Source organism: Carcharhinus amblyrhynchos, chromosome 27 (assembly GCF_965287045.1).
Source record: "Carcharhinus amblyrhynchos chromosome 27, sCarAmb.v2.hapA, whole genome shotgun sequence".
Lineage (NCBI taxonomy): Eukaryota > Metazoa > Chordata > Chondrichthyes > Carcharhiniformes > Carcharhinidae > Carcharhinus > Carcharhinus amblyrhynchos.
In genome coordinates this window covers 3,493,849-3,516,619 of record NC_137350.1, presented here as the reverse complement: position 1 = coordinate 3,516,619, position 22,771 = coordinate 3,493,849, and the positions used below count along the sequence as shown (strand labels likewise).

At 49.2% G+C, this 22,771-nt stretch overlaps 1 protein-coding gene across 1 annotated transcript in view; it reads left to right on the top strand.

Annotated features, from left to right (window-relative positions):
* mrc2 (mannose receptor, C-type 2) overlaps window positions 1-22,771 on the top strand; it is a 294,508-nt gene that overhangs the window by 128,373 nt on the left and 143,364 nt on the right. The window contains exon 9 of the mRNA XM_080213436.1: window positions 10,484-10,597. Coding sequence (XP_080069562.1) covers window positions 10,484-10,597 — 114 coding nt within the window. The remainder of the gene's footprint in view (window positions 1-10,483; window positions 10,598-22,771) is intronic.

Below are 22,771 nucleotides of genomic sequence, written 5' to 3'. Positions count from 1 at the left end.
CCTTTACTGATCTGGGAGTTAGATCACATGCTGTATCAGCGAGCCAAGCTGTATAACCCAGGATTGGTATTCTATAAACTGATCGCAACAAAGGGTGGCAATGTGGGCTCAGCTTTCCCAGCGGGAAATCAATATTCACCAGGGTTGAAGAGTTTTGATGGAATAAAAGGGGATAAAGTGTTTTCCATTGAGCAGAGAGTGGGTAAGGGCACGATGGATTGAGATTAGCATGACTGTCTCACAGTGTCAGGGACCCAAGCTCAATTCCTGGCTTGGGGCACTGTGCGTCTGCACATTCTCCCCATGTCTGTGTGGGTTTCCTCCGGGTGCTCCAGATTCTTCCCAAAAGACGTGCTGGTTAGACGCATTGGCCGTGCTAAATTCTCCCTCCGTGTACCCGAACAGGCACCGGAGTGTGGTGGCCAGGGGATTTTCACAGTGACTTCACTGCAGTGTTAATATTTATTATTATTTATTATAGGCTTACATTAACGCTACATTGAAGTCACTGTGAAAATCCCCTAGCTGCCACACTCTGGTGCCTGTTCAGGTACATGGAGGGAGAATTTAGCGTGGCCAATGCATCTAACCAGCACATCTTTTGGGCTGTCGGAGGAAACCCACGCAGACACGGGGAGAATGTGCAGATTCCGCACAGACAGTGACCCAAGCCGGGGATTGAGCTCAGGTCCCTGGTGCTGTGAGGCAGCAGTGCTAACCCACTGTGTCCCCACCGTGCTGCCAACTGTGAGCCTGTTTGTGATACTAATAAATAAAGTTAAAAAATATTTCAGTTAATTGACACAAGCAATAAGCGAGGAAATGAGAAATGATTTAACACAGCAGCTTACGATGATCTGCGTTGCCCCACATGGAAGGGTGGCAGGAGCAGTCTCAAGAGTAACTTCCAAAAGTGAATTGGATTAATTGTTAAAAAACAAAGATCTGGTGGCCTATGAGGAAAGAGAAGTGGGATAGATTGGATACTTCAATCAAAGACACAGCACAATGGGCTGAATGGCCTTCTCCTACGCTGATCCTTGCTTCTGTCTGCTTTCCAGTAACTAATGATATCTGAGGAAGCTTGCTGTCTTCTATGGTCACTTGGAACAGATGCCAGGGAGGTGCTGGTGCCAGAGTACTAGGCCTCACTGTGAATCAACAACTTATGCAGATACTTGTTGGACATTGTAAAACGAGAGGCCATTGTTTTAAAACAGAAATGTGGAGGGATTAATCCACTCAAAGGGTGGTGAATCTGTGGAATTCTCAACCCCAGAGTGCAGTGGATGCCAGAACACTAAACACATTTAAGGAGAAGATGGACAGGTTTTTAATTAGTGGCGGGATGAAGAGAGTGGACAGGAAGACGATGAAGCCAAGATGAGATCAGTCATGATCGTATAGAATGGCAGAGCAGGTGTGAGAGGAGTAATTGATCACTCCGGCTCTGAGTTCCCTTATGTTCTTAGACACTGAGGCAAAATCTAAAGAACAAAAGAAATAGGAGCAGGAGTCGGCCATCTAGCCCTTCGAGCCTGCCCCGCCATTCAATAAGATCATGGCTGATCTGAAGTGGATCAGTTCCACTTTCTCGCTTTCTCCCCATAACCCTTAATTCCCCTGTCTATCAGAAACCTATCTACCCGTGACTTAAATATATTCAACGAGGTAGCCTCCACCACTTCAACGGGCAGAGAATTCCAGAGATTCACCACCCTTTGAGTTCCTCCTCAACTCCAATCTAAACTGCGCCTCCCCCCCTTATTTTGAGGCTGTGCCCTCTAGTCCTGCTATCCTTTCTAAGTGGGAAGAATCTCTCTACCTCTACCCTATCCATCCCCTTCATTATCTTGTAAAAATCTGAGAGAATTAAACTCGCTGATGGTGAATTAATTGCATTAAATCATCGACATGCAATGCAATGCTGAAACTCTCACCTGGGCAAAAAGGGGAGCTACTTGGAAAAGAACTTTCCCAACAGGAAAACCATACCACCCAATGAGCCACGTTCCCAGGCACCAGGATACCAAGGTACACAGCCGAGACAAATACACCAAGGAAAACCGCACCAAGAACACTGAAGACTGAAAACCTATTGTCCTCGACTCCATCAAAGTCAGAAAATCTGAGGGTCACAAATGTCTGGAAGCCACCAAACACCCCCATGGTCAACAAGAGCACTACCTCAGCTGTCAGACTGGATCTCAGCCCATGATCTAAACGCGTGTCCAATGCGAGACAGCCTGGAAGATTCTGTTCCAGGAATTAACTACTACAGCCCAAAAGATGTGCTGGTGAGATGCACTGACCATGCCAATTTCTCTCTTGGTATCCCTGAACAGGCGCCGGAGGGTGGCGACTAGGGGATTTTCACAGTGACTTCACTGCAGTGTTAATATTTATTCTTATTTATTAATAGGCTTACATTAATGCTGCAATGAAGTTACTGTGAAAATCCCCTAGCCGCCACACTCCGGTGCCTGTTCGGGTACACGGAAGGAGAATTTAGCACAGCCAATGCATCTAACCAGCACGTCTTGGGCTGTAGGAGGAAACCCATGCAGACACGGGGAGAATGTGCAGATTCTGCACAGACAGTGACCCAAGCCGGGAATTGAGCTCAGGTCCCTGGTGCTGTGAGGCAGCAGTGCTAACCCACTGTGTCCCCACCGTGCTGCCAACTGTGAGCCTGCTTGTGATACTAATAAATAAAGTTAAAAAATATTTCAGTTAATTGACACAAGCAATAAGCAAGGAAATGAGAAATGATTTAACACAGCAGCTTACGATGATCTGTGCTGCTCACCTGGTCTTTACTTCACAACCCTTGACAACAATGGCTGATCTGCCCTCGACAAGTCCTGTCCATCTTCCTCCATTCCCAACACTTCCCAAGCCCTCACTCCCTATCAGCCTCAAACTACATCAACTCAAATCCGAAACAATGCTAGAACCTGCGGAAGGGACAGCGGATACTGAGGAATGACCATTAACCCGATCCCATCCTCCTCCGAGAACTACATCCACTAGTGGTGCTTTTAAAATTCAATCCGTGGGCCTCGGACATTCAATCAAACAAAGAGCTCTATTCAGGAGATGTTAACACCACAGGCCGCTAGGTTACACTGCTCTAAACGGCCAGTGATGTCATGTGATCACTCTCTTAAAGTGCCCCTGTTCCACTGCACTGGTGATGTCACGGTAAAAATACCACATCATCGCGTCTCACAATTTCACAAACAGACAGCAACCAAATTTGTTCCCAAAGATTTTTTTTAAAAAATAAGCAACTTCTGGGAGGAAAACGAAGACCCCCTCTGTGGAGGATGCTCCATGGGATGGCAGGAAACAGCCCAGAACATTGACTTGGTGCGTTTCCACTGTGGAAAATCCTGCCTCACCCAGGAGCAGCTGAGCCAACAACCACAGCAGTGGCCCAGACCCAGCTCCTAATTAACTCAACAATATCGCTCGACACGGCGCGCGCTGCCCCTGATGACAGCTAAGTCAGGCAAAGATGCAGGAGGTATTGGGACTTAACCACAATTCCTGAAGAACGTTGACTCGCAGGGACGGAAGTGGTGACCAAAGATGTTTACTGACACAGCACAGGAACTAAACCAAACATCTGGTGATAATTTGGGATAGTGGCTGTTGCCAGGCTGTGGAAAACACTTGTCAACCTTCACACCTATTGCTTCATGACCCTGCACTCAATAACATATATTGATGTATACGTACTAACATACAGTGAAAAGTATTGTTTCTTGCGGGCTATACAGACAAAGCATACTGTACATAGGGGAAGAAAAGGGGAGGGTGCAGCATATAGTGTTATAATTGTAGCCAGGGTGTAGAGAAAGGTCAACTTCATGCAGGGTAGGTCCATTCAAAAATCTAATGGCAGCAGGAAGGAAGCTGATTTTGGGTTGGTTAGTACGTTACTTCAGACTTTTGTATCTTTTTCTCGACACAAGAAGGTGGAAGAGAGAATGTCCGGGATGCGGGAGGTCCTTAATTATGCCGGCTGCTTTCCAAGGCCATGGGAAGTGTAGACAAAGTCAGTTGCTGGGGAGCCGTTTGAATGATGGACTGGGCTTCATTTATGACTCTTTGTAATTTCTTACAGTCTTGGGCAGAGCAGGAGCCCATACCAAGCTGTGATACAACCAGAAAGAGCGCTTTCTATGGGGCATCTGTAAAAGTTGGTGAGAGTTGTAGCAGACATGCCAAATTTCCTTAGTCTTCTGAGAATGTAGAGTCATTGGTGGGGCTTCTTAACTATAATGTCAACATGGGGGGATCAGGACAGGTTGTCGGTGATCTGGAAACTTAAAAGCTTGAAGCTCTCGACCATTTCTACTTCATCCCCATTGATGTAGACAGTGGCATGTTCTCCAATACACTTCCTGAAGTCAATGATTATTTCCTTTGTTGTGTTGACATTGAGGGAGAGACTATTATTGCTACATTCACCTGATTCTCTATCTCACCCTTGTACTCTGTCTCGTCATTATCGACCCAATATGGTGGTGTCGTCAGCAAACTTGAAATCGAATTGGAGGGGAATTTGGCCACACAGTCAGAGGTGTAAAAGGAGTATAGTAGGGGGCTGAGAACACAGCCTTGTGGGACACCTGTGTTGAGGATGATCGTGGAGGAGGTGTTGTTGCCTATCCTTACTGATTGTGGCCTGTGAGTTAGGAAGTTCAGGATCCAGTCGCAGAGGGAGGAGCCGAGGCCCAGGCCATGGAGTTTGGGGATGAGTTTTGTGGGAATAATGGTGTTGAAGGCTGAGCTGTGGTCAATAAATAGGAGTTTGACGTAGGTGTCCTTGTTATCTAGGTGTTCCAGGGTTGAGTGCAGGGCCAGGGTGATGGCGTCTGCTGTGGACCTGTTGCAAGGGTAGGTGAACTGTATTGGATCCAGGTAGTCTGGGAGACTGGAATTGATTCACGCTCTGACTAACCTCTCGAAGCACTTCATAATGATGGATGTCAGAGCCACCGGCCGATAGTCATTAAGGCACACTGCCTGGCCTTTCTTTGGTACTGGGATGATGGTTCTCTTCTTGAATATACACCGCTAGAATGCCACTATTGCTACAATAGGCAAGTTTTCACCTGGGCTACAACTGCTCTGAGCCAATTTCCAGATCGGCCCAAAGACCACCTTTGTTGACTTTATCGAACCAATGTCAGTGTGGCACACAGGCACCGTGCTGAAACTTCCCAAAATTAAAATCCAACAACTCATCAAGGTTATCACTGCGGCCTCACAGCACCAGCGTCTCGAGTTCAATTCCCAGCTTGGGCCACTGTCTGTGTGGAATTTGTACGTTCTCCCTGTGTCTGCGTGGGTTTCCTCCGGATGCTCTGGTTTCCTCCCACAGTAAAAAGTCTGACAACACCAGGTTTTAGTCCAACCTATTTATTTGATAATATACTCACAAGCTTTCGGGGTTAGCCCCTTCGTCAGGTGAATGGAGAGTTCTCCCACAGTCCAAAGATGTGTGGGTTAGGATGATTGGTCATGCTAAATTGCCCCTTAGTGTCAGGGGTTTAGCAGGGTAAATACGTGGGGTTATGGGGATAGGACTTCACTCGCCAAAGCAATGTCCTCACACTCGCTGCTGGCCTATTCAACCTCTGCTCAGCCTGGCTCAGACCTGCAGCGGTCTGAGGCTTTAGAAAAGGAAGATAGAGGGAAATCTTCGGGGAAACACAACTGTTTACAACCCGACTTTATTGACACCTTGCTAGGACTTTGGAGACCACTGCTCGAAGAATCATAAATCATTGCTATTTTCTTTGAATGTGAACAGCTTATACCTTCCTCCCATCAAACAGGGCCCTTCTTTAATCTTTAACAGCACTTTCACCCAAGCCTGTGGTCAGGCAGACTTCAGAACAGGTCAATCATGGTCTTCATTTTTACCGTACGGTCAGTTCCAAAGCTTTCACTTTTAACTCGTTTCTCCTTGTAACCGACCCTTCAACTAAGAGAAACAGCTGCTCCCTATCCACTCTGTACATGCCCCTCATAACTTTGAACATCTCAATCAGGTCACCCCCCCGCCCCCCCCCCAAGTTTTCTCTGCTCCAATGAAAACAACCCAAGCCTTTCCAACCTCTATTTATAACTTAAATGTTCTATCCCAGGCAGCATCCTAGCGAATCTCCTCTGCACCCCCTCCAGTGCAATCACATCCTTCCTATAATGTGGTGACCAGAACTGCACACAGTGCTCCAGCTGTTCTATACAACTCCATCATGATCTGTCTGTTTTTGTAATCTATACCCCGATTTGATAAAGGTGAGTGTCCCTTATTCACCACCCCATTAACCTGCCTTTCTGCCTTCAGAGATCTATGGACAAACACACCAAGGTCCCTTTGTTCTTTGGAACTTCCCAGTGTTAGACCTTTCATAGTCAAATTACTCCTTCCAAAATGTATCACCTCACACGTTTCAGGGTTAAATTCCATCTGCCACTTATCCACCCATTTGACCATCTTGTTTATATCATCCTGTAACCCAAGACACTCAACCTCACTGTTATCCACCCGGCCAATCTTTGTGTCATCATCAAACTTACTGATCCTACCCCCCCCAATAGTAAACTGTCATTCAAATAATTGACGAACAATAAGGGTCCCAGCACGGATCCCTGTGGTATGTCACTGGCCTCCAGTCACCCTCTGTCTCCTATCGCTAGTGGTGTGGAGATGCCGGCGTTGGACTGGGGTAAACACAGTAAGAAGTCTGACAACACCAGGTTAAAGTCCAGCCGATTTATTTGATAGTAAACTCACAAGCTTTAAACTCGCAACGAGTAAACTCGTAAAGTTTGCGAGTTTACTATCAAATAAGTCGGTTGGGCTTAAACCTGGTGTTGTCAGACTTCTTACTCCTATCGCTAAGCCAGTTATGAATCCACCTTATCAGATCACCCTGTATCCCAGGTGCAGTATTAGCTTGGATATCGAATTATAACTGCTTCATGAGGGGTTATGAATGTAGTCCAATCCATCACGCAAACCAGCCTCCCATCCATTGATTCTGTCTACACTTCCCACTGCCTCGGCAAAGCAGCCAGTGTAATTAAGGACTCCACGCACCCCGTACATTCTCTCTTCCACCTCCTTCTATCAGGAAAAAGATACAAAATCTGAGATCACGTACCAATCGACTCTAGAACAGCTGCTTTCCTGCTGCCACGGCATGGTAGCATAGTGGTTAGCACTGCTGCTTCACAGCTCCAGGGTCCTGGGTTCAATGCCCAGCTCGGGTCACTGTCTGTGTGGAGTTTGCACATTCTCCTCGTGTCTGCGTGGGTTTCCTCCAGGTACTCCGGTTTCCTCCCATAGCCCAAAGATGTGCGGGATAGGTTGATTGGCCATGCGAACATTGCCCCTTAGTGTCCAGGGATGCGTAGATTAGAGGGATTAGTGGGTAAATGTATAGGGGTATGGGAATAGGGCCTGGGTGGGATTGTAGTCGGTGCAGACTCGATGGGCTGAAGGGTCTCTTTCTGCACTGTAGGGTTCTATGTATTGAATGGACCGATCTTATATTAAGTTGATCTTTCTCTACACCCTAGCTATGACTGTAACCCAACATTCTGCACCGTCTCCTTTCCTTCTCTGTGAACAGTATGCTTTGTCTGTATGGTGCACACGAAACAATACTTTTCACCATGTACTATAGAAACCATAGAAATTTACAGCTCAGAAACAGGCCTTTTGGCCCTTCTTGTCTGTGCTGAACCATTTTTTGCCTAGTCTCACTGACCTGCACCTGGACCATATCCCTCCACACCCCTCTCATCCATCAACCCATCCAAGTTTTTATCAAATGTTAAAAGTGACCCTCCATTTATCCAGCAGCTCATTCCACACTCCCACCACTCTCTGCGTGAAGAATCCCCCCCTAATATTCCCTTTAAACTTTTCCCCCTTCACCCTTAACCCATGCCCTCTGGTTTTTTTCTCCCCTAGCCTCAGTGGAAAAAGCCTGCTTGCATTCACTCTATCTATACCCATCAAAATCTTATACACCTCTATCAAATCTCCCCTCATTCTTCTACGCTCCAGGGAATAAAGTCCTAACCTATTCAATCTCTCGCTGTAACTCAGCTTCTCAAGTCCCGGCAACATCCTTGTGAACCTTCTCTGCACTCTTTCAACCTTATTTACATCCTTCCTGTAACTAGGTGACCAAAACTGTACTCAATACACAATAAAATCAATTTACATGTGACAATAATAAATCAAATTCAGTCAAATCCCCAGACAAACAAACACGTAAATATATTTGATGCTGAGAACCAGAACACAAGTGTGTCCCATTCTGATTTTCCGGAGAAATGCTGACAATGCTGGAATACCAATGTTGACCCTTCACTGACATTCCTCCCTAATTCTTGCTGCAACCTGATGGAATAAAGTTGGATACGATTACTGCTCCAACTGCAGACTGGGACCTGGAACCAAACAGAGCCCAGTCTTCAATACTCCCAACAGTTTGAGGAATAGAGAAGAATAAGGGGTTGAGGTTTCAGGTGGAAGGAGGTGCATTGCAGTGTCTTGCTGCGTATCGTTATATATCTGTTCATCAGCCATCAGAGCCAGTCCCTCACTGGTAGGCTATTGGAGGATTGCACTGTGAAGTTAGCCAGTCAAATTTCTGTCATTCGAACTTACAATCATTAAAGTGGGGGCTTTTATTGGATTGTTGCCCATGTAGAGGGTACTCTGTCTGTTTATAGAGTCTGAATGCTACCTGTCTCTGATAACATAACATAAAGGATTTTCTGTGCCTCAGTCCAAGGCAATAAAGGGGCTTTTTGGTCTGGACACGAGGATACTCTCTAGAGAGCGTGCCCTCTCTGGGTATGATGCAATCCAGGGATTCCCTCTCAGGATATGATGCAATTTTGGAATTCCCTCTCTAGGTATGATGCAATCCAGGGATTCCCTCTCTGGGTCTGATGCAATCTAGGTCATGCCCTCTCTGCATACGATACAATCTAAGGGATTCCCTCTCTGGATATGATGTGATCTAGGGGATTCCCTCTCTGGATATGATGCAATCTAGGGGATTCCCTCTCTGGATATGATGCAATCTCGGGGATTCCCTCTCTGGATATGATTCGATCTAGGGGATTCCCTCTCTGGATATGATGCGATCTAGGGGATTCCCTCTCTGGATATTACACAATCGAGGGGATTCTCTCTCTGGGTACGATATGATCCAGAGGATCCCCTCTCTGGGAATGATGCAGTTTATGGGATTCCCTCTCTGGATATGATGCGACCTAGGGGATTCCCTCTCTGGATATGATGCAATTGAGGGGATTCCCTCTCTGGGTATGAAGTAGTGGGTGTTCCTTGTCTGGATGTGATCAAGTCTAGGGGCCCATTCTCCGGGAGAAATGATGAACTCAAGGGAGCCATAGAATCCCTCCAGTGCAGAAGGAAGCCATTCAGCCCTTTGAGTCTGCACTGACTCTGAGAGAGCATCTTATCCGAGGCGGAGAGACCCGTAAGAAGGAGAAGATGGGAAATAAGCTGGAGGAATCGGCTGTGGAGGGGAAGAATAACAAACCCAAAAGGAAGGACAGTGAGGAGTGACTCACTCAAGAGGGACAGGGTGGAGTGACAGTCTCCGGGAGGGAGTGAAAGGTGCTGGAGAGGTCATGGGTAGAGGGAAATGAGCAACTCTGGGGAGGCGGAGAGGGACTGGGAGCGATTGGATCTGGGGAGGGAGGAGAGAGGGGAGTGGGAGTGACCAGATATCGGGGTGGGGGGGGTGGCGGGAGTGACTGGATTTGGGGAGGTAGGGAGCGAGGGCGAAGGCAGTATCTGGATTTGGGGAGAAAAGGGGGAGAGAGTGACCAGATATGGGGGCGGGGAGAGGGTGGGAATAACTGAATGGAATCGGCTGCCGTCAGTGGTGGTGGAGGCGAACTCGCTGGGGTCTTTTAAAAGACTTCTGGATGAGTATATGGGGTTTAATGAGATTGAGGGTTATAGATAGGTCTGTAGGTTGGTAGGTGATGTGGTCGGCGCAACTTGTGGGCCGAAGGGCCTGTTTGTGCTGTAGTGTTCTATGTTCTATAACTGTGTTTGGGGAGGAGGGGGAAGGGGAGGGGTTGGGATGGGATTGATTGGCTCGGAAGAGGCTGGAGTGATTGGCTGTCATGGGGAAGGGATTGATGTGCCATTGGATATTCACACAAAGTAATCACACACTGAATAAACCCAAGAAGGTGAGACTGTCACCATCGGACTAATCCCTTGGAGGGATTTACAGTAAGATGGTTGTGTTCTTTGAAGATGAGTTTAATTTGTGCTGAATTATTTACAGATTTTCATGAATCAGATGTAATGTTAAATAGCGTCTGTCAGTCAGGTGGTCACTAAAGGAGAGCGCAGCATTATACTCAAACACAACCCCCTCTCTCTTTATGGAACTAGGAGGGGCGATGGAACGATGGGCCCTGTAACCTCACACTGCCCTCCATCTGCAAGAAACCTAGCTGCTTCACTGAAGAGGAAGAGGTTCTGGAAGACAACCTTGGCTGTGCAAAGGTCAGTAAACCAACATCAATAGAGAAGAGTGCATGTGAGGGTCATGGGTCAGAGTGTACGTGAGGGTCATGGGTCAGAGTGCACGTGAGGGTCACGGGGTAGAGTGCACGTGAGGGTCACAGGGCAGAGTGCACGTGAGGGTCACGGGGCAGAGTGCACGTGAGGGTCACGGGGCAGAGTGCACGTGAGGGTCACGGGGTAGAGTGCACGTGAGGGTCACGGGTAGAGTGCACGTGAGGGTCACGGGGTAGAGTGCACGTGAGGGTCACAGGGCAGAGTGCACGTGAGGGTCACGGGGCAGAGTGCACGTGAGGGTCACGGGGTAGAGTGCACGTGAGGGTCACGGGGTAGAGTGCACGTGAGGGTCACGGGGTAGAGTGCACGTGAGGGTCACGGGGTAGAGTGCACAAAGGGGTGCCAGGTAGAGTATTTAAGGCATTCAAGGTATTTTTTTCTGTCTCTCTATAAATAGCAAAGTATTTTGCTGACAAACTAACACATGTCTCCCCTACGCCAATATTTCTTAGCCCTCTGGCAAGTTGAGCACTCCTCCTGCCTGGATCTCCCAGTCAAAGGGGAAGATCAGCAATGATGGAGTGTAGACCCCGGGCTTTAGGACAAAGAACAACCCAGCACGGGAAACAGGCCCTTTGGCCCAACGAGCCCGCGCCGCCATCTTAACAAAGCATTTTCCTACACCTACCTTGCCCCCTGTGTATGCGTATGGTACCCCCATTGGAAACCAGATTCAGGGGAGAATAGTTTAGGGACAATTTGTTACACCAATCAGCCTAACAGCACATCTTTGGGGTGTGGGAGGAAACCGGAGCACCCGGAGAAAACCCACGCAAACACGGGGAGAATGCGCAAACTCCCACAGACACCGGCCCAAATCCATGTGTCTGCACAGCAATCAGCGATAGTCACTGAGCTGTTGTGGTGCTGGTCCAGGTTTAAGCATACACAACGACGCGAAGTACTAGGCTACTCTCGAAACATCCAAGAGCTGCCCACGCACGACCCACCGTGTGCATGCCCCTCGTTAGACAACAAGGTGGACCGACACACCTGCGGATTTAGAGGGGGATCGGTGAGAGATGCTGTAAGGTCATTGTTGTAGTGGAACCTAATTCTTCCAATGGTGCTGATGTCGCTCTGTCTCTTGTCACACACTGTCACCCTGTTGGGTGCCAGTATCCTGTGCAAAGGGGGAAGTCAGTTGATCACCCTTCATCCTGTTGACCTATTGCGTTATCATGGCGGTCCATGAGATTGCAGTTCAGGATGATCTCTGCTCAGAGGTTCCCAGCCCTCCTTTAGGAACCTTTTTCTGACCCTCTCTCAGACTTAAAAATTCTCATTCTTGTTTTGAAATCACAACCCCACCCCACCCCACCAAGGAAGGACTGGCCTCTCACTAAATCTTCAATCTCCTCTGAGATATCCGTGCTCCAGCAGCTCTGGCCTCTTTCTTGATTTTAAATACTCCAGCATTGTTGGTTGAGCCTTCGCCTGCCTGGACCCAAAGCTCTGAAATTCCTTCACTAAACCTTTACCATCCTCCTTTAAGATTCCCCTTAAAAGCTAAGTCTCTGATTTACCTTTCGGCCGTATCTATCCTACTGTCTCCTGATATGGCTCAGTATCAGATTTTGTTTAATAATGCACCTATGACAATCTTAGAAGATTCTATTGTGTTCAAATTGCCATGGAAATGTAAGTTATTGTTGTTTTACATCTGTGAGCATCATAAGCTGGAAGAGAAATCAGCTCTCCCATTGGCTAGCAAGGGCTTCGCGAGCTCTCCCATTGGCTAGCAAGGACTACCCGAGCTCTCCCATTGGCTAGCAAGGACTACCCGAGCTCTCCCATTGGCTAGCAAGAACATCCCGAGGTCTCCCATTGGGTAGCAAGGACATCCCGAGGTCTCCCATTGGCTAGTAAGGACTTCCCGAGGTCTCCCATTGGCTAGTAAGGACATCCTGAGCTCTCCCATTGGCGAGCAAGAACATCCCAAACTCTCCCATTGGCGAGCAAGGACTGCCCGAGCTCTCCCATTGGCTAGCAAGGACATCCCAAGCTCTCCCATTGGCTAGCAAGGACATCCCAAGCTCTCCCATTGGCTAGCAAGAACATCCCAAACTCTCCCATTGGTGAGCAAGGACTGCCCGAGCTCTCCCATTGGCTAGCAAGGACATTCTGAGCTCTCCCATTGGCTAGCAAGGACATCCCAAGCTCTCCCATTGGGTAGCAAGGACTTCCCGAGCTCTCCCATTGGCTAGCAAGGACATTCTGAGCTCTCCCATTGGCTAGCAAGGACATCCCAAGCTCTCCCATTGGGTAGCAAGGACTTCCCGAGCTCTCCCATTGGCTAGAAAGGACATCCTGAGATCTCCCATTGGCTAGCAAGGACTTCCGGTGCTCTCCCATTGGCTAGAAAGGACATCCCAAGCTCTCCCATTGGCTAGCAAGGACATCCCAAGCTCTCCCATTGGCTAGCAAGGACATCCCAAGCTCTCCCATTGGCTAGCAAGAACATCCCAAACTCTCCCATTGGCGAGCAAGGACTGCCCGAGCTCTCCCATTGGCTAGCAAGGACATTCTGAGCTCTCCCATTGGCTAGCAAGGACATCCCAAGCTCTCCCATTGGGTAGCAAGGACTTCCCGAGCTCTCCCATTGGCTAGAAAGGACATCCTGAGATCTCCCATTGGCTAGCAAGGACTTCCGGAGCTCTCCCATTGGCTAAAAAGGACATCCCAAGCTCTCCCATTGGCTAGCAAGGACATCCCGAGCTCTCCCATTGGCTAGCAAGGACTTCTGGAGCTCTCCCATTGGTTGGCAACGAGCCTTATCCCACTAATATTACAAGAGTGGCCACATCTTTCCATTGACCGTAACACACTGACACATCCCGAGGTTGTGAAAGATATTGGGCTGGTTCTTGTTTTTCTCTAGTAATTTCTTTAAAAAATTTGTGAATGGTATCACTGCAGTGCTGTACTCCCGATTCTTCCCCATTCAGCTTTCTGCTCGTTCGTTGTCATTGGAGTAAAATCCTTCAAGCTGTCTGTTTTAATTCGCCCTCCTTACACTGCCAGGGTGGGCTCAGCCTCCCAGGTGAGGAGAGACTGATCCATTAGACAAATTCCTGCAAACCTTTAAGAAACCCTCACTCGCTGAACTTTGGCTTAAACTCCATGACTCTAACAACTGAGCTCTTTCTGGGCCTCTGGCCCTCTGGCAGCCTTTGTTTCCTTTGTTACTTTGACAGACAAAGTTTGTGCCAAGAGTGATTTTCTGTAGTCAGCAAGTTCTCGGTTCAAGAGCTGTGAGTGTTCAGGATTAGACTCCTGGCTCAAAAGAAAATCCCAAACTATTTTAATCAGCTGTTTTAGCAAATCCCAGACATGCTGGTGGATTGAAGAAGCAAAGATCAGCCCTTTATCGTACTGATGTTTCACCCAAGAAGAAAAGTACAAGAGCAAGGAGGTTATGCCAAACTTATACAAGACGCTAGTTGGACCACAACAACGAAACAGAAAATGCTGGAAAATCTCAGCAGCTCTGACAGTGTCTGTGGAGAGAGAATCGAGCCAACGTTCTGAGTCTGGATGATCTTTCTGCTCTGACAAAGGGTCATTTAGACTCTCTCCCCATTGTGTTCACATCCTTCCTGTAGTGAGGCACCCAGAACTGTACGTTGGTTCTATTCGCTCCCCACAGATGCTGTCAGAGCTGCTGAGATTTTCCAGCATCCGCACCATTTTGCTTTTATATTAGTCAGACCTCACCTGGAGGATTGTGTGAATTTGTGAGGATAGATTGGAGAGTTCGGGACTGTTCTCCTTGGAGAGAAGAAAGCTAAGAGGAGATTTGACAGGGATATTCAAAACTAAGAAGGAGCTGGACAGAGGGAGATATTGTTCCCACTCGTAAAAGGATCATGAGCGAGAGGGCACAGATTTACAGTGTTTTGCAAAAGAAGCAAATGTGATGTGAGAAATATTTTTTCACACTGCAACTTTGGAATGTTCTGCCTGGAAGCGTGGTGGAGGCAGATTCAATCGAGGCGTCCAAGAGGGCATTGGATGATTCCTTGAATGGAAACAATGTGCAGGGCACGGGGAAAAGGCAGGAGACTGACACTAAGCCATGACGGCCACTTGGACAGATGGTGTATACACAATGGGCCAAATAAACTCCTTCTGTGAACCCGTACCTTTCCTGAGGTTTCTCAGTTGTACCTCAAAAATATCTTTTGGGGCAGTTGTGACCTAACCGGCTGGGCAGGGACCTTTTTTTATTCATTTGTGGGACTTGGGTATCACTACCCTGCATTCATTGCCCATCCCCAGTTGCCCTGGAAACATTTCAGGGGGCAGTTGAGAGTTAAGCACATTGCTGTGACTCTGGAGTCACGTGTAGGCCAGACCAGGTAAGGTCAGCAGATTTCCTTCCCTAAAGGACCTTGGTGATCCAGATGGGTTTTTCCGACAATGGTTACATGGTCATTAGTAGATTCTTAATTCCAGATTCTTAATTCTTAATTAATTCTTAATTCTAGATTCTTAATTCCGGATATTTTTTATCAAATTCAAATTCTACCGTCTGCAGTGGTGGGATTTGAACCCGGGTCACCAGAGCATCTAGTTTCTAGGTTAATGGTCTGGTGATAAAAGCACCAGAAGCATCGCCGCCGATCCCACTCATTTCCCAGTTAAAATATCATTCAAATTCCGACAACACAGTCTGACAGCACTTCAATTTCTATTGACTAAACATAGGAAATAGATGCAGGAATAGGCCATTCAGCCCTTCGAGCCTGCACCACCATTCAATATGATTATGACTGATCATACACTTTAGTATCCCGCTTCTGCTTTCTCTACATACCTCTTGGTCCCTTTAGCCACAAGGGCCATGTCCAGCTCCCTCTTAGATATATCTCTCGAACCCCTAGTTCTGCACTTCTCCAATATTCTTCCCGCATCCAGCCTGTCCAGTCCCATCAGGATTTTATATGTTTCTATAAGATCCCCTCTCATCCTTCTAAATTCCAGTGAGTACAAGCCCAGTCGATCCAGTCTCTCTTCATATTGTCAGTCCTGCCATCCCAGGGATCAGCCTGGTGAATCTTCACTGGATTCCCTCAATAGTAAGAATGTCCTTCCTCAAACTAGGAGACCGAAACTGCACACAATACTCAAAGTGTGGTCTCACCAATGCCCTGTATAACTGCATCAAAACATCCTTACTCCTGTACTCAAACCCTCTTGCTATATAAGGCCAGCGTGTGATTAGCTTTCCTCACCGCCTGCTGTACCTGCAGGCCAACCTTCAGCGACTGTTACACCATCACACCCAGGTCACATTGAACTTCCCCTTTTCCTGAACAGCCACCATTCAGAGAACCTTCCTGTTTTTGCCACGAAGAGGATTACCTCATACTTATCCACATTATATTGCATTGCCAAGTATTTGCCCACTTAGCCAGCCTGCATCATCTTAGCATCCTCCTCACAACACACACCGCCACCCAGCTTAGTGTCATCTGCAAATTTGGAGATATTGCATTCAATTCCTTCATCCAAATCATTAATGTATATTGTAATAGCTGAGATCCCAGCACTGAACCCTGTGGTACCCCACTCGTCACTGCCTGCCACTCTGTAACTGACCCGTTTATTCTCACTCTCTGTCTGTCAATCAGTTCTCTATCTGTGTTAATACATTACCCCCAATACCATGAGCTTTAATTTTACTCACTAATCTCTCGCATGGGACCTTATCAAAAGCCTTTTGAAAGTCTAGATACACAACATCCACTGGTTCACCCTTGTCCACTCTACTGGTCACATCCCAAAAAACTCCAGAAGATTTGTCAAGTATGATTTCCCTTTAGTCAATCCATACTGACTTGGACTGATCCTGTCACCACTTTCCAAACGCTCAGTTATTATATCCTTAATAGTTGACTCCAGCATTTTCCCCAGATGTCAGGCTAACTGGTCTGTAGTTTCCCATTTTCTCACCTGCTCCTTTTATAAAAGGTGGGGTTACATTAACTACCCGCCAATCCACGGGAACTCTTCCAGAGTCTATGGAGTAATTGGAACTCTAGCTGCTTTCTCTCAGCCTTTACAGTTCTGATCATATTTCTTCTATACCCCACATAGAACCATAGAAAATTACAGCTCAGAAACAGGCCTTTTGGCCCTTCTTGTCTGTGCCGAACCATTTTTTGCCTAGTCCCACTGACCTGCACTTGGACCATATCCCTCCACACCCCTCTCATCCATGAACCCATCCAAGTTTTTCTTAAATGTTAAAAGTGACCCTGCATTTATCCGGCAGCTCATTCCACACTCCCACCACTCTCTGTGTGAAGAAGCCCCCCCCTAATATTCCCTTTAAACTTTTCTCCTTTCACCCTTAACCCATGCCCTCTGGTTTTTTTTCTCCCCTAGCCTCAGTGGAAAAAGCCTGCTTGCATTCACTCTATCGATACCCATCAAAATCTTATACACCTCTATCAAATCTCCCCTCATTCTTCTACGCTCCAGGGAATAAAGTCCTAACCTATTCAATCTCTCTCTGTAACTCAGCTTCTCAAGTCCCGGCAACATCCTTGTGAACCTTCTCTGCACTCTTTCAACCTTATTTACATCCTTCCTGTAACTAGGTGACCAAAACTGTACACAATACTCTAAATTCGGCCTCACCAATGCCTTATACAACCTTACCATGAATTTAATGTTGGCAAGTGCGAGGTGGTCCACTTTGGTAGGAATAATAGTAGGAAGGACTATTACTTACGTGGCGAAAAACTGCAGCAGGCCACAGTGCAGAGGGACCTCGGGGTCCTTGTGCATGAGTCGCATAAACCCAGCTTACAGGTGCAGCAGGTGATCAGGAAGGCGAATGGGATGCTGGCCTTCATAGCGAGGGGGATTGAATATAAAAGTAGGGAGGTCTTGCTGCGGCTGTATAGGGCATTGGTGAGGCCGCAGCTGGAGTACTGTGTGCAGTTTTGGTCGCCGCACTTACACAAGGATATTTTGGCCTTGGAGGGAGTGCAGAGGAGGTTTACTAGGCTGATACCGGAGTTGAGGGGGTTGAGCTATGAGGAGAGGCTGAATAAACTGGGCTTGTACTCATTAGAGTTTAGAAGAATGAGGGGAGATCTCATTGAGACGTATAAGATGATGAATGGGATGGATAGGATAGAGGTGGAGAGACTCTTCCCGCTCAGAAAGGACAGTAGGACTAGGGGGCACAGCCTCAAGATAAAGGGGGTGCGGTTTAGAACAGAGTTGAGGAGGAACTTCTTCACTCAAAGGGTGGTGAATCTCTGGAATTCTCTGCCCGTTGAAGTGGTGGAGGCTGCCTCGCTAAATATATTTAAGACGCGGGTTGATAGGTTTTTGATAAGAGAGGGGATTAAGGGTTATGGGGAGAGGGCGGGAATGTGGAACTGAGCCACGACAGATCAGCCATGATCTTATTGAATGGCGGGGCAGGCTCGAAGGGCTAGATGGCCTACTCCTGCTCCTATTTCTTATGTTCTTATGTTCCAACTTTTATACTCGACACTCCGATTTATAAAGGCCAATACATCACAATACATTCCCCCCCCCGCCGTAGAATGGTCATTTTCCCTCTGCTTGCTGCTGGGTAGGACAACTGAGCAGCAAATGTCTCAGCCTAACTGACCAAGTTTGTCGTCTCGGGTGTTGAAAAGTTCCACCAGCAAAGTCTGTGACTATCACCAATCATAGAAACAAGAGCAGGCCATTCTGCTCTTCGAGCGTCGAGCATTCACTATGATTGTTGATTATCCAACTCAATACTCTGATCCTACCTTCCTCCCATTTCCTTTGATCCCTTTTTGCCCCAAGTGCTATATCGAACTCCTTCTTAAAAACGTACAATGTTTTTGCCTCAATTACTTTCTGTGGCATGAATTCCACAGACTGGCCATTCTCTGGGTGAAGAAATTTCTCCTCATCTCTGTCCTAAACAGTCTACCCTGCATCCTCAGGGTGTGAGCCCTGGTTCTGTACTCCCCACATCCTTTCTGCATCTACCCTGTCCAATCCTGTTAGAATTTTATATCTTCCTCTGAGATCCCTCCCTTATTATTTTGAATATAATCCGAACCAACTCAATCTCTCCTCATAGGTTAGCCCCGTCAGTCCAGAAATCAGTCCCATTCCAACCAACCATTCAAGGTTTATTTATTAATTAGTCACAAGTAGGGCTTACTCCATGACACCCAGGTCACGTTGAACTTCCCCTTTTCCTAAACTGTCTCCACTCAGGTAAGAATCTTCCTTCCTGTTTTTTGCCACTGCGGTGAAGTTACTGTGAAATTCCCCTCGTTGCCACACTCTGGTGCCTGTTTGGGTCAATGCACCCTAACCGGCATGTCTTTCAGACTGTGGGAGGAAACCGGAGCACCCGGAGAAAACCCATGCAGACACGGGGAGAATGTACAAACTCTACAGAAACAGGAGTCCAAGCCGGGAATCGAACCTGGGCCCCTGGCGCTGTGAGGCAGCAGTGCTAACCACTGTGCCACCGTGCCGCTATTTGGAAGGTCTTTCAAATGCTGCGGTTAAAATGGCAAAGATCGTTCAAACTCAGTGTTAAGAATCAAACAGTGAATTTGCCAAACGCCTGTAGAGTTTTGACTTTATGTAATTTTCTCATCAATTTGTCAAAGTTATCTTGACCCCTTGATGCCAGAGTGAATGCCCAGGTTGCGGAGTGCAAGACTTGTCTCAGTGCCCCAGCACTGCGTTTAATTAAATAAAAAATAATAACAAAACAAAAAACATCTCTCCAGCTCTCACACACTCACTGTGCCAACTCATGTCCGTCCCCCATTCCCCATGGCTGCCATCCCCATGTCAGTGTAGAACCCCTCTATCCGAGAGTCCCCATACCCCTTAGTGCCTTCTCTTGTCCACCCACGACACCCCCACCCATCCTCCTTTGCTCATACTGCATCCATGCCAATTTACCCAACATGCTTGGACAGGTCCTTGACAGCTTTGACACTTCCTGGACAGTTTTGACAACTGGACAGCTGTTTAACAGCTCTTTGACATCGGAACAGCTGGAAACTTCTTTATCAAGTCCTTAACAGCTCAATAATTCATTGATAGGCTGACAGTTCTAATGATCCTCTGCGTACAAAAATGCAAACTTATGTTCACTTTCAACAATCCCAAAGGTGCCAAACCTGTCCCAAGCACGCTGTCCCTCCCCAAAGGGCTATCCTGCTTATCCAAACACATTCTCTAAGTTCAGACTTCCTCTCACCTGCACACTCCGGATTCCGCACTCCTGTTCTTCCAGAATCATTGGAGACGGCTGGAGAGTGAAAGAGCCAACTCTCTCCACAAAGCACGCGTGTGTGTGAATCCTGACCAGTCCCGGCCCCCGGGAAGGTGCTGGCTTTGGGGGTGGGACCCTGATTTTGTAGCTATTTCCAGGATTTTCTCAAATGCAGAGCTCCTTCGTCGGGTTGACAATTCAGACAATGGCCCTCGGAACAACGTGAATGATTCCAGGGAGGACTCCAGGGGAAATTCCCCAAAAACCAATACAGGTTTCCTCAGCATTCTCACATTACTGTGCATCAGAGCTTCACTACCACACTCACTCCACTGCCCCTCATCACTGGGACCCTCACTCCACTCACCCTCCTCACTGGGGCCCTCACTCCACTGCCCCTCCTCACTGAGACACTCACTCCACTGCCCCTCATCACTGGGACCCTCACTCCACTCACCCTCCTCACTGGGGCCCTCACTCCACTCCCCCTCCTCACTGGGACCCTCACTCCACTCCCCCTCCTCACTGGGACACTCACTCCACTCCCCCTCCTCACTGGGGCCCTCACTCCACTGCCCCTCCTCACTGGGACACTCACTCCACTCCCCCTCCTCACTGGGACCCTCATCCACTCCCCCTCCTCACTGGGACACTCACTCCACTCCCCCTCCTCACTGGGACCCTCATCCACTCCCCCTCCTCACTGGGACACTCACTCCACTCCCCCTCATCACTGGGACCCTCACTCCACTCACCCTCCTCACTGGGGCCCTCACTCCACTGCCCCTCCTCACTGAGACACTCACTCCACTGCCCCTCATCACTGGGACCCTCACTCCACTCACCCTCCTCACTGGGACCCTCATCCACTCCCCCTCCTCACTGGGACCCTCACTCCACTGCCCCTCCTCACTGGGACCCTCACTCCACTCCCCCTCCTCACTGGGACCCTCACTCCACTCCCCCTCCTCACTGGGACCCTCACTCCACTCCCCCTCCTCACTGGGACCCTCATCCACTCCCCCTCCTCACTGGGACCCTCACTCCACTCCCCCTCCTCACTGGGACCCTCACTCCACTGCCCCTCCTCACTGGGACCCTCACTCCACTCCCCCTCCTCCCTGGGACCCTCCTCCACTCCCCCTCCTCACTGGGACCCTCATCCACTGCCCCTCCTCACTGGGACCCTCACTCCACTGCCCCTCCTCACTGGGGCCCTCACTCCACTGCCCCTCCTCACTGGGACCCTCACTCCACTCCCCCTCCTCACTGGGACCCTCACTCCACTCCCCCTCCTCACTGGGACCCTCATCCACTCCCCCTCCTCACTGGGACCCTCATCCACTCCCCCTCCTCACTGGGACCCTCACTCCACTGCCCCTCCTCACTGGGACCCTCACTCCACTCCCCCTCCTCACTGGGACCCTCACTCCACTCCCCCTCCTCACTGGGACCCTCACTCCACTCCCCCTCCTCACTGGGACCCTCATCCACTCCCCCTCCTCACTGGGACCCTCATCCACTCCCCCTCCTCACTGGGACCCTCACTCCACTGCCCCTCCTCACTGGGACCCTCATCCACTCCCCCTCCTCACTGGGACCCTCATCCACTCCCCCTCCTCACTGGGACCCTCATCCACTCCCCCTCCTCACTGGGACCCTCATCCACTCCCCCTCCTCACTGGGACCCTCACTCCACTGCCCCTCCTCACTGGGACCCTCACTCCACTCCCCCTCCTCACTGGGACCCTCACTCCACTCCCCCTCCTCACTGGGACCCTCACTCCACTCCCCCTCCTCACTGGGACCCTCACTCCACTCCCCCTCCTCACTGGGACCCTCACTCCACTCCCCCTCCTCACTGGGACCCTCACTCCACTCCCCCTCCTCCCTGGGACCCTCACTCCACTCCCCCTCCTCACTGGGACCCTCACTCCACTCCCCCTCCTCACTGGGACCCTCACTCCACTCCCCCTCCTCACTGGGACCCTCATCCACTCACCCTCCTCACTGGGACCCTCACTCCACTCCCCCTCCTCACTGGGACCCTCACTCCACTCCCCCTCCTCACTGGGACCCTCATCCACTCACCCTCCTCACTGGGACCCTCACTCCACTCCCCCTCCTCACTGGGACCCTCACTCCACTCCCCCTCCTCACTGGGACCCTCACTCCACTCCCCCTCCTCACTGGGACCCTCACTCCACTCCCCCTCCTCACTGGGACCCTCACTCCACTCCCCCTCCTCACTGGGACCCTCACTCCACTCCCCCTCCTCACTGGGACCCTCACTCCACTCCCCCTCCTCACTGGGACCCTCACTCCACTCCCCCTCCTCCCTGGGACCCTCATCCACTCCCCCTCCTCACTGTGATCCTCACTCCACTCCCCCTCCTCACTGGGACCCTCACTCCACTGCCCCTCCTCACTGGGACCCTCACTCCACTGCCCCTCCTCACTGGGACCCTCACTCCACTCCCCCTCCTCACTGGGACCCTCACTCCACTCCCCCTCCTCACTGGGACCCTCACTCCACTCCCCCTCCTCGCTGGGACCCTCACTCCACTCCCCCTCCTCACTGGGACCCTCACTCCACTGCCCTCGGGGACAGGATGATGTTTTGTAAAAGTTGCTCTGATTAATTTTGAAGGAAGTCACTTTTTAAAAATGAGGAAACTCAGAATAAAAGCAGGGCAGAGTGAGGATCTTCTCACTGACGGAGCGATGGAGTGTTTATACACTCAGTGTTAATAATCTGACGGGTGAGACTGAGACAGACCGGCTGGGGGACAAATAACCTTTCCCCTGGTGCTAATAACTTGGAATTAACT